Source organism: Ambystoma mexicanum, chromosome 1q (assembly GCF_040938575.1).
Source record: "Ambystoma mexicanum isolate Mex_15411 chromosome 1q, UKY_AmexF1_1, whole genome shotgun sequence".
NCBI classification, from domain to species: domain Eukaryota; kingdom Metazoa; phylum Chordata; class Amphibia; order Caudata; family Ambystomatidae; genus Ambystoma; species Ambystoma mexicanum.
Genome location: NC_090922.1, coordinates 452,855,972 through 452,868,159, shown reverse-complemented (window position 1 = coordinate 452,868,159; position 12,188 = coordinate 452,855,972). Strand labels below are relative to the sequence as shown.

Genomic DNA, 12,188 nt, shown 5'->3' with positions numbered 1-12,188 from the left:
ATCAAATCTTAATTTTGGGCCCCTGTATTGCTTATCTGATAGACTCCCAAAGCAGTACAGCATGTGGAGGTGGGATGAAGGTCCTAGATGAGGAAGCTTTGCAACATCGCTCTTCCAAAATGAGCACCAACCCCATGAGTCACGTCCAGACTAATGTTTCATGAATGCGTGGAGCGATGAAAGTCAAACTTTACTGCACCTCCTCAGAAATACTCTGCCCCTTCTTCCCTTTCCCATAGAAGCTCACCATCTCTCAAGCCCTCGTCCTCTCTAGGCTTGATTATTTTAACAGCCTCTTTCTAAATCTACCTGCTTCTACTCTCCGCCCTCTGCAACTCAACCAGAACAATACTGCACAACTTGTCCTTGGCCTCAAACCCTGAGTTCATATCTCTCCAGCCCTGAAATCTCTCCATTGGCTCCCAGTGGCTGCAAGGAGTATATACAAAACCCTTTGCATCGTCCACAAGGCTTTCTGGGGCCTGGGTCAAAATACCTTCAGCTGTCCCTCTGTAAATACCTTCCCTCCCGAGCACTTCGCTCCTCTACCTCCAAATCCCTCAGGATCAGTCGTTTTTAAAGAAATGAGCTGGGGTAGATCCCCGTCTTCGGCCTCCCTCTGGAACAGCCTCCCAGCCACTCAAACCTGAGGAGAACCATCTCTGGTTCGGTAAGCACCGCAATACCTTCCTCTTTGCTTCTGCCTTTGCTCCTCCTCTGCCTTCCTGATCTGCTCTGTCATGGCACTGTGCACCTGGTTTACCCTCTGACTTTCGGGCCCAGGTACCTGCTCACCCGGCCACCCACTCAACCACACTGCCTCCTGGCAATCCCATTGTTAGGCAGAAACGTGTGCAGTTCCCTCTGGGACCACTGCAAAAGATGTAGGGCTACAGGTGTTTGGCAGTAAACCCACTTGGTAGCAGTCTGTACCACACAGATTCACTTGGTAGCTGTGGCTGAGCAGTCAGACTTCCCTCAAGAAGAGTTAGGCAGCATACAGAGTATTCACAATAGGTCAAAAGACCACAGTAGAACAAGTAAACACTGACCAGGGCTTGGTGTAAAAGAGATATAATTATTTATTTAAAACCACATCTAGAAAAACACACATGCACTAATAGTAGGCAATTCAAAAACACGGTCACTAAAAGATGTACAATGCCTTAAAAGAATATTAGACAAGTCTTAAGTAAAGCCCCACTTATTTTCAGACAGCAGTGAGCGCTTAACGTAGATGGCACTCTAATAGTTCGTTTTAAAAAGGGAGAGAAGAGCAGAGAACAAGTTGAAACAGATCCCAACACTTTAATCAGAACATAACAAGAGAGGAAGGCAAAGTAAAACTGTGAAGTTAGAGTTCAAGAGGCCGGATCCACTTTCAGAGGATCCAAACGAAATGTGTCCAAGGTCACACGGTTGCAGTGCACAAAAGTCTTGTAAAGGTTCAAAAAGGAGTTGGACCAAAGAAAGGGACCAGTTAGAGGGTCATGGCGGCCAGCCCAGTCCAGAAGGTTAAGGGGTTATTACCTTGTAGCAATCTTTAGAAAGGGAGGCCTGGCGGACACGGTACCTTAAAGTGGTGAGAATACTCCAGCGGGGGCAGTTGTTCCTGGCAGCGGATGCAAGTCGGTGCTTCGTCCGGGGGAAGAGAGGATCTCGTCGGGGAGGAAGACAGGAGTCCGTTGCACTGCCAGGGAAGAAACCAGCCGCGGAGTTCTCAGGTAAAAGGAGCCGTCCTTTTATTCGCGGTCCAGTGGCAAGTGGCTATCCAGTTGCCGGGGTGCTTGGCACGGGCAATTCGACCACGAGCTGGTCTGGGGTGCGAAGAGAAGAAGGTAAACTGGTTGTGCCCACCAGTCAGGGGAAGAAGCCTCTCCAGCCAGGAGATCTTCTCTGTCGTCGGGAAGTGGTGAGTCGGTTCTGCAGGGCTCCACCGGTGGTGTCGTCGTGGTAGGTTGGATCAGCTTCTTCCTCGTCGGATTCTCAGGTCTTGTGGCGACTTCTGAAGTTCCAGTCCCCAAAGCCCTGCTTTTATGCAGCACACCCCCATTCACTCAGCCTAGCTGTCAATCAAACATGCTAAGTGGTGAGCCGGCCGGCTCACCACTTGGGCCAATCACACAAGAGTGCGACTTGAGTTACCAAGGTAACTCAGTCCAGGGTGCTTAAACCCCCTCCCACATCTCCTGTGGTACCCAGACAGAGTGGCACCACTTTTGGAGGCTTCTGTGGAGGAGCCCGCCAAAAATTGGAACAAAGGGCTCGACTTGGGTTGGAGTCACAGAAGAGAACACAGACGCCATTTTAGAATCGAGCCCCGCAAAAAATACCAACCGGCGAATTAATATTAAATAAATAAACCGGCGGTGTGTTCAAGGCTATGAAAATTAAATAATTAAAGTTGGTAGCCTCGAACAATAGGAAAATCCCATAGGAATATATTCGCGTCGAATATAAAAAGTAGTATCCACTGCCACCGGCCAAAACTCGATCGGGGGAAAGAGACGTGCCCCCTCGACTAACAGACCCCGGGGCAATCGAATTGTCCCGACCAATACGTCCACAATATGATGGTTTGTACCGGTTTCAGTTAATAATGTGGGACTAGTAAAGCCAATGGTGACTTTACATGCCCTGGGAGACAGTAGTCAGTCCCAGGGTATGGAGTCTATGGTGGGGTGTCACTATGACACCCCTGTGTTACGGCACGGAGGGTGCTGTGTAACACACATAGGAAAAACACATGAGACCCTATGGAGTAAAGGACCCTATAGCCCATAAAACACATTAACAGTCAAAGGAACACCATAAATCATGTCCAAGTGTGGGAGAAGAGAGAGTCTCACTCTTGGCAGGAGAAAAAAAACAAACTCCAGAAATCCAGCAAAGCTGCTGGGGGACTCACTAGGTTAGGAAATTCAGCCTAAAGAGATAATTCTCCCTAACACCCATGAACTGGGGTTTATATCTGTAACCGTACACCCCCTCACCCCCGCTGCACTTATCAGACACACCCCATCTGTTGCCTTGACCTAGCACTTACCATTTGCTGACTGCACCATCACTGTATATTGCTCTTTTACTATTTATCTATTTATCCATACACTTGCACATTCTCAATGTCACTGGGCCTAGTAAGATTGTTGTTTTTGTACTCCCTTGTTCCCCTCCCTTGCCTTGTCGCGCTCTGAAACACATGTGTAAGCGCAATATAAATGAAATATCAATACCGACGACCATGTTGCTGCCTGACAGATCTCCTTCACTGGCACACCCTTTGTAGTGCAGAAATGCAGAAGAGATCGTCACGCACCTGGTGGAATGCACTATGGTGCCTGACCGTAATTCCTTTTCCTGCTTTCTCGTAGCATTCCGAGATGCAGAGGACTAGCCAACGGGAAATGGTCTGCTTAGAAACTGCTAGACCTTGACTGAGAGAAGGCAATGAAAAGTTGGTCATCACGTCTGGTCTGCTGTACTAGCCACATAATAGCAGAGTTCCCTCGTTGGGTCAAGTCTGCAAAGCCTTTCCTCGTCCTTGAAAGGGAGAGGTGGTAGGTAGAATTCAGACCGGCAGCTCAATGCTCTGAGAGATATGAAACTTTGACACTACCTTAGGTAGAAATTTAGGCTTGATTTTAAGCAAGACTTTGTCCGTGAAGAAACGCTGGAATGGCGACCTGCAGGAAAGAGATTGCAGGACTCTTACAGGTCTTGTCAACGTGATCGCTATTAGGAAAGTCGTCTTAAGGGTAAGCAACCTACTCAGGCTTAAACAGAGCCGACATCAAAAAAGTTAATCAAATTGAGGTCCCAAGCCAGAACTGCAAATGGCATTGGTCGAAACTTATTTACAAGGCCCATCACTGGGATTGTAAAGAAAGATCCTGGATCCAGTGACCTCAAACACTGCCTTCCCGATGACCAGGACTGCTTCTATGAATTGGCACTTCTGAGTTGGTGTGACATGGGACGTCTGGAAATGTAGGGAGCAGCCTAAACTGCAATGCAGGCAACAGACTTCCTCAAACTAAGGGAATGCTGGGACGCGGGATCTCCTGAGGTGCGCTGCCAGTACTGCTGCCATCAGCTTGGTGAAGACCTTCGGCATGAAGGTTAGACCAAAAAGGAACATTCTGAACTGGTAGTGAGTGTCCCTGATGACAAATCTCAGGAACTGCCTGTGCTGTCGATGTATCAGCACATTGAAATATGCAACATGAAAGTCCAGCGAAACCAACTAGTCCTGGGACCAAAGAGCCAGAAGAATTTCCTTCAACGTCAACATACTGAACTTGTCTTTCCTCAGAAACTTGTTCAAGGCCCTGAAATCCATAGTGGAATGGAGGCCTCCCCCCTTCCTTGGGTACCAGAAAATAACGAGCATACCAGCCCAATCCTCTCTCTTCAGGTGAGACCTCTTCCACTGCACCCTTTAAAAGCAGGTCTGTCGGTTCTTCCTGGAGCTGCAGTTCCGGTTGCTGGGTTACCGCCTATAGCCCCCTGCCTCTATAGGATAAGCCGAAGGACTGCGTGTCAGGATTCTGCACCGCAAGCCCAAGGACTTTGCAGCCAGTTTGGATTCCCTGAACTTTTCCCAAATATTAATCACCCTTTGGCCCAAACAGGTGCTCGCCATTGAACGCCATGTCTAAAGGTTTGGCTTGGACGTTCGGGGAAAACCCAGAGCTGTGGAGGCATGCCGCCCTCCAAAGCAACATGGAAGTTCCCATGGAACACCCAAGCAGACAGCTGTGTCAAGACTCCCTCTTTCCCATAGTTGTCCAGAAACCCATCTCTCTCCTTCTCCTGCTGGAAGATTATCTGCGGTCTCAGCTATTGTCCTCCATAATACAACAGTGTTTAGCAAAGGCACAAGTGGCATTGCCTCTAAGCCATGCTCCCTGACACAAACATTTTCTCGGCTAAGGCGTTGGTTTTCTTGGACACTGTCCAGGGGCAAACTAAGTGGATGTCGCTGGTCATGAGCTCAACATGGTGGCTTGGTCCACCAACCAGTCTGGGGTGGGATGAAACAAACGGAAAGGTAGATTCCCACCTGCCCTCCTTCCACCGCTGGTTTATACATCTTGGTCAGTTCAGTATCAAAAGCTGGCGTGTTACATAGCCTCTGCCACAACGTTCCAATTGGATCTTATATGGCTGCATTAAAGCCCAATGCCCTCTCTGATTTGGGGCCCTTTATCCAGGATGTTTGTGAAATATAGGGCTGGAGTGGCTTGGCTGGAGTGCCAAGACCCAGTGCCAGAACTACCCTTTCCACTAGCTTCCTTTACTGGGCACTGAGGTGTCCACAAGGAGATGCCTGCAGCAAATCGAGGTTAGGGGAGGTGTCAAGCCCACTTGCCTTGTCCAGACCTTCAGCCAAGGCCAGTAGGTTGGCCTGGTCAGTGAATAAATCGGCTTCTCTAACTCCGCCGGCTCCATTCCAAAAGTGACAAGGTCACCATCTTCATCGAGAATTGACCTCATTGATTGAAAAAAAACGGATTGATGCCGAGACGAATGTTCTGTCGATCGCCAGCGTCGACGGGGACGTCTCAAGGGCCATCGGCACCACTGTTGGCTTGGTAATCGTTGAGCGCATGGGACCCAACGAGGCTACCTTGGCACCAGAACTCTGTGTGCAACTGGTGCCTCAGCCGGCTAAAGCATTGAAGCCGGGGCCGTACCCAGAGTGGCTTTTTTGAAAAACTGAAGCATTTGCATGTTAAATGCCTCCCACTTCTCTCTCGGGGCACCCCGCGCCAGTAAGGACTTACACTGTGCTGCTCCGACTAACAGGAGTCGTGCCTACGATGGCGTTTCTTTTTCTTGTGTGAGGATGAAAGGTGCAACTCACTTTTCGAGTGAGAGCATGTCTTTTTTTGACGGTGTCCGCCCTCCTTCTCGGGTATGGGACCTTTGGTATTGGGGTCCAACGACTTGACAGTTGGTCATGCCGGGGACTTTGAAGGAGGTCGTCCAAGGGCTCATTTCGCCAATGGTTCCCTGATCGCCTTCGGGATCATATGTTCACAGGAACCACACTGCTCTACGTTGTGGTCCACTCCGTGGCACCACACGCAAATACCATGTGTGTCTGTGATTTACATCTTTGAGCCACAGTCCTTACAGTGCTTGAAACCCGAGGCTTTAAGGCCTGTCATATCAGTGTCAAAGTGAAAAAAATGTTCTCACTGAAGAGAATGTGTGTTCTAAATAGTGTCAAGAGTGCACTGGAAAAATGAATGAGGTACGGGGGCGTAGTGACATGATATATGTACTACCGATTTCGCGTTCGGAGACTAAGTGTGACACGGTTGGGACATGAATAAGTCGATGGACAAAGCTGAGCCGCACTACGCTGCCTGTCGAAAATGTTTCTGCACAGTTGACGCTGGAGGGATGTCTACCAGATGAGGAATCTGCAGGAGGATGCAATCCACTGAGAAAAAGAACTAAGGGCCATGCTGAAAGCCTTTTCACCCAACAGTTTTGTGGCTGCCAGTCATAGCTCTGCAATGCTCTAAACGTAATTGCCATCCCCTCCAGCTCCATGAAAAGATAAATTGTTTCGAGAGACTCCACCTAGCAGCTGGAATATCTTAAAAGAATAAAGAATGGGCACAGAAAACTGAAACTATTAGAAACTGCACCTCTTTTTCCATAAAACGCATTGAGAAAGGACAAATGTCACACTTGGAGGGTTACCAGTCAATTGGTCGAAAACATTTGGTCGACAGGACAACTGGTCGACACCATTTGGTCGAATGCCAAATGGTCGATTTTTTTTTTTTAACCCCTTTTTTGGTTTTTTTGGGGGGGGTCCCCCCAACCCCCTTTTTTTTCCTTTTCCCCACACGAAAACCCACAAAACACATATATATAAAAAAAAAAAAAAATTCGACCATTTGGCATTCGACCAAATGGTGTCGACCAAATTGCAGTCGACCAGTTTGTTTTCGACCAATTGACTGGACACCCACTTGGAGATGGCCCACAACAGGGCTTACATTCAACAACAACTGGGCTGTAAAGGCTTCCCATGTAGCAGCACTGATTGAAGAGTGATGCTGGACATTGCAGAACGAAACAATCTACAGCTGTTGCCACATTATCGCCCCTACGCAAGTACCCTGCAACTCATTGCCCACATTTTTTATCACAAAAATGAAAAGCATTTACACTAATATCTGCATGACAGACCAGGTTGACACCATTACGGACTTGGTTGAGGCTAAATTTGCTCCTTCCCACAACTTGTCTGATTTTCCTATGTTCACTAAAGAAATGGTGAGCAGAGCTGTAATGCAGCTTAAATCAGCCGCTCCTTCTGACTTTGTACCACTACATGTTTTTAAAGACATCATGGCAGATATTATTACCTGGGTGGCTCAAGCCATTAATCTTTCTCGTCAATTTGACTATATCCCAAATTAATTTAAGCAGGCCATTGTTATCCCACTTTAGAAGAAGCCGTCACTGGACCTGTCCTTTTTTTAACTATCGGCCAATTTCTCGTCTGCCTTTTTTATGGAACTGTTTGAAGCCCTAGTATCTTCCTCCTCCTTTTCTGGAATCCTCTCGGTTCCTTGACCCCTTTCAGTCAGAATTCTGACCGGGACGTGGAACAGCGTGTGTCCAGGTGTCTGTCATTGACGACATGGCCAGGTTGGTTGATGGCAGAGGAGTGGGTGCCATGATTTGGTTAGATCCTTTCTCAGCTTTTGACACAATCGACCACTCTATCCTGCTGTCCCACCTGGCCTTGGTAGGCCTCTCTGGGCCAGATCTAGGCCTGGTTTGCTTCTTTCCTGGCTGACAGAGGCCAATCTCTTTCTCTTCCTCCTTTTCTTTCTCCCTATGACTTGCTGACCTACGCTGCTCCGCAGAGCTCCGCATTGCCCCCTTTCTTTTTAACATCTATAGCCAGCGTCTTGTCTGTCTTGTCCGCTCCTTAGGCCTTCAATGCTACTCGTATGCAGATGACACCCAGGTCTTGAATAAACTCGATCTTGCCAGGGCCAATGTGTCCTCGTGCTTGTCCCGGTGCCTGGCGGCCAGGGGGGGTGAAATAGACAGCAATTGGCTGAAGTTGAATGGGGACAAGGAGGAAATTCTGGTGGGGGGTTCCCCTCCTAATCCCACTCTTTGTACTCCCTTTTTCTGGCCCTCTGCACTTGGTTATTTCTCTGCCCTAGCGATGGTGGTGAGAAATATTGGGGTAATTCTGTCTTCAACTCTTTCTATGGACGCCCAAGTTGGTGCGATCTGCATGGCCGGTCACTTCCATCTGAGTATATTACTTAAGGTCCTACCATTTCTTCCCAGTCATCTGCGTCCTCTGGTTGGGGCTTCATTAGTCCTTAGCAGAATAGACTATTGCGATGCTTTGTTTTTGGCTCAGCCTGTTAGCCTTATTCATTGACTACAGGTGTTGCATAATGTAGCTGCTCTGGTGGCTACCATCTCACCTTACGGAAATCACATTTCTCTGGTTTTAGTCTCTTTATTGGCCCATTAGCAGCAGGGGGCAGATTATCTTCATGATAAATATGTTGCTTATATTCCTAGCCGGCCTCTCCATTCTGAAGATGTGCGTTTAGTTTGCGGTTCCTAGGTTTTATCTTGCTGGAGTGGGGGGGGTGAGCCTTTTCGATTGCAGCTGCTAAGCTGTGGAATATGTGACTGCTTACCCAGAATCACCTGGAATTCAGACGTCTGTTGAACACTACTATTCTAGGTCAAATTGCTAGCCAGCCTTCTGTGTGTTTCAGTCCCAAGATGTCTTTGGGCCTACGAGCGCTTTATATGTTTTATTAACAGAACATAAAATCCATAGCATTGGGGCAATGAAGCATCTTGAGTTGTTAATGAGGTCAGACCAGACAGAGAAGCTGAACATTTAAGAATTGATTTCACAAAATTCAGAAACGTGTAAAAATCCTTTAAAATATAAAGCTTAGACAAAGTGGGGAAACAAACCAGCTCACGTATTTCCATTCGTGAAGTAAGACTTTGTAAACAGCGCAAAGAAAAGATAAAGGAATCAGTATCCACCATGTGATATTAGGATATAGATAAAACGCCAGATGCCCCAAAATCGGACACAACTCCCAATATTGTGTGTGAGATTCTTAAGCCAAACCTTTGGCTAATAATGGGTATTTCATATCAGAAACCTAGAGCAGCAAGGGGAAGACACCTTGTGGTTCTGTTGTCATACCTTTGGAGCAGAACCTGCAGTAACAAGTAATAATACCAAAAGAGAGTTCAAGATCTTTTGTGCTGAGAGGGTACATGATTCAGGAAACAGGCGAGCAACAGCCAGTGGGAAAGGCACTCACACCAACATGAGAGTACCGCAAAGTGCACCTCTGTTTACATTAACTAGAGAACAGACAACCACCCCCATAAGGATGATGCCCTTGTGGAACAATGCATGGAATATTATTTCTTCCATTTACGTTTGGCCAGGACAAGTTAGTTGGCATCAAAGGAAAGGAAATGATTCAGAGCTGCAAAGCTTGCAACAGAATCGGTTCAGGAATCGCTACCACATTAGCAGTAGGCGGCGTCAGAACCACACATCTTAAGGCCTGCCTAGAAATTAGGAGGGGGTTTGGACCCAAAGTTAAGCTACACCCAATGGTGTAGTTGAAACTCATCCATGCTTATGACACTAGGTCTTTCCTTTCTGCTCTCTTTGCAGGACTTAACGCCAATGGATTTTAGTTGTACTAAAGGACACAGAAGATATATTTGTCAGATCTACAACCACCAGGAGCAGGTTTTTTCACAACCAGCACAATATTAAAATAACAAAAAAATAAGTGTGCACTGACGGTAAGGAGGAAGAGTAGTAAACTTGCCTCTCTGCTCTCTATAACGAGCTCACTAACACATCGAAGGAACATGTTCTCTCCTTGACTATCCTTTTCATCTCTGCAAAATAAACAAGTGTCAAATAAAGAATTTGCTTTTCATCCAAAATGCCCAAATATTTACAATGAAGGCAAAATTCCGTAGTAAAAACCATCTATATTTGGCGATGCACAAACCTAAGAAAATAAAAATACTGGAGAGCTTCTCTTGGATCAGTTGGCTCAAATTTGCGTGTGTAGAGCATCAGCAGTCGACTGAAATTCAGACGGCGCATGTATGGGGGATCACCAGCTTCTTGACTTACTAAAGAAATATGAAACAAAAGAAAATTACACAACATACACAACTGACTGAATGCACAATCTTTTTTAAACCAAATATCAGCACACAATTGCCAATGTAGCACATCAGAAATAATGTCTCACAAATAGGCTAAATGCGTGTAAAAGGTGCATTCAAGCTCTTAATGCTGTGTTTTAGCCTGTGGATATACAACAAAGCACAACTGCAGCAGTGCTCCACGTAGGATTTTGAGGTGGGAGTATTTTACTCCCTATTTTGAAACTTTGAGAATTGTAAGGGAACAAGTGTAAGACACAGTGGCATTATGGCGATTGTTAAAGACTGTTATAGATGAAATTAAAGCGGGTTGGGGAATTCCTACCCATCCCTAATTCTAGGAGGAGTTTCCTTGCCTCAACAAAACTAAGGAACGTCTGTGTCAGAATGTCAAAAACAACAAGTTCACCGTCCTGTGTCCAAAATCCTAACACACTAAATTCAATATAACGTGAATGGGGTGGCCGCTGTTGAGCAGCACGCTCATGTGGTCGAGAGCCTTCGCTGCTCCGCTGTGGCCACTAAGATCCTGAAAAATAAATCCTAATTGCAGCTTTATCTCAGATCTCCCCCCTCAAATTTGGGATTCCAGAACGTTTCTGCTCAATTCCCAAGCAACAGAGGAGGAAATCGTAGCAGGGATCCCCGGTTTCAGCAGACTCCTGAAAGGGCGCCAAGTCTGTCCGCCGCCCTCCATCTTGCTTTTGTGGTGGGGACCGTGAGAGCTTGGACAGAGGGGGTGATCAGAGTCCGGCTCTGACGTTGCTCCAGTGGCGAGATTGCAGCTGAGGAGAAGTGTGGATGGGCAGCCCAGTTACGAAATAACACTGCAGCTGCTGTCTGGGCACCTGGGGCGGGGCTTGGCTATGGATGGCACCCGGAGCAGAGGGGGCTTGTGGTTAAGTGATCTGATGCCTGCCGCCCCCCTGCATACTCGATCAAAGGTGGCTGGGGATCGGGCCAACGGCGGTGTGCATAAAGCGAGTGGGGCCGCAGCACTGGGGACCTGAGCCTGCAGTGGGCTTCTTGAAGCAGAGGGGTGGTCGTGGGGTATTGACAGCTCCAACCGGGCCGCATGCGGCGAGGACTGCCTGCGCTGGGGAGGCCCGCCTGGCAATCCGTCTGCAGCAGTGGCAGAGGTGAGCTCGGACAGTGTGGTTCCGCTGTCAGGATACTGCAGCATCAATAACATTGGGAGCGGGGGCACCATTCGAAACGGTGAGGTCCACCCCCCCTCCATAACACGACAATGCCGGCGAAACACTGTGAATGCAGTGGGAGTCTCTGTGATAAGTGACCCGGGTCTTGCGAGACAACACTGCGTTCTAGACAACCTATACAAAGCTATTTCTCCTTTATGAAAATGCGCAGTGTGCTAAAGCGTGGCTGAGACACTCCCGGGGGCCTTCCACCCAAGAACAGGGCAATGGGCTGTGTGTGCCGGTAGCGGGACTCTCGGACCTTCTTTTGCATATTTTCAGGTACTTGGGGTCTCACCGTAAATTACCAGGGTAATCCAAATGTGGACCCCTTGCTCACTGTGCTCAGAGGCACAGCTCCACCTCACTGATGAGGCCCGACTAGACTGAAACACATGTCTGTGGTTGCCATTGGTACTCTTGTTCAGAGGATATTTGCCTAACATTTCTCCTCTGTGAAAAGCACAGTGAGCTAAAGCGTGGTTGAGACTCTTCCGGGGCCCATACACCCAAGAACAGGTCAATTGTGCTGTATTTGTGCCGGTAGAGGGACTCCCAGACCTTCTTTTGCAAATACAACAGCACCATTAGAGCACCAGAAAACGAATGTGAAATTAAGACTGTAGTCCATAGGGAAATAAAAGACTACACTAAAACGCTCCTTTGGAGTTATACTGTCAGTCAAACCCTTGTTCATTTTTTTCCACCTAGGATCCTGCTGTGGGGGCGCATATGGCTAACCTTTGATGGATGGTTCAT

General features: G+C 47.7%; 1 protein-coding gene across 2 annotated transcripts in view; it reads right to left on the bottom strand.

Annotated features, from left to right (window-relative positions):
* The window catches only part of NUP93 (nucleoporin 93), a 1,186,812-nt gene that overhangs the window by 398,976 nt on the left and 775,648 nt on the right, over positions 1 to 12,188 (bottom strand). For both annotated transcript variants that reach the window (XM_069640327.1, XM_069640334.1), the window contains 2 exons: positions 10,068 to 10,194; positions 9,879 to 9,951 (listed from right to left, as the gene is read on the bottom strand). In XM_069640327.1, coding sequence (XP_069496428.1) covers positions 9,879 to 9,951; positions 10,068 to 10,194 — 200 coding nt within the window. The remainder of the gene's footprint in view (positions 1 to 9,878; positions 9,952 to 10,067; positions 10,195 to 12,188) is intronic.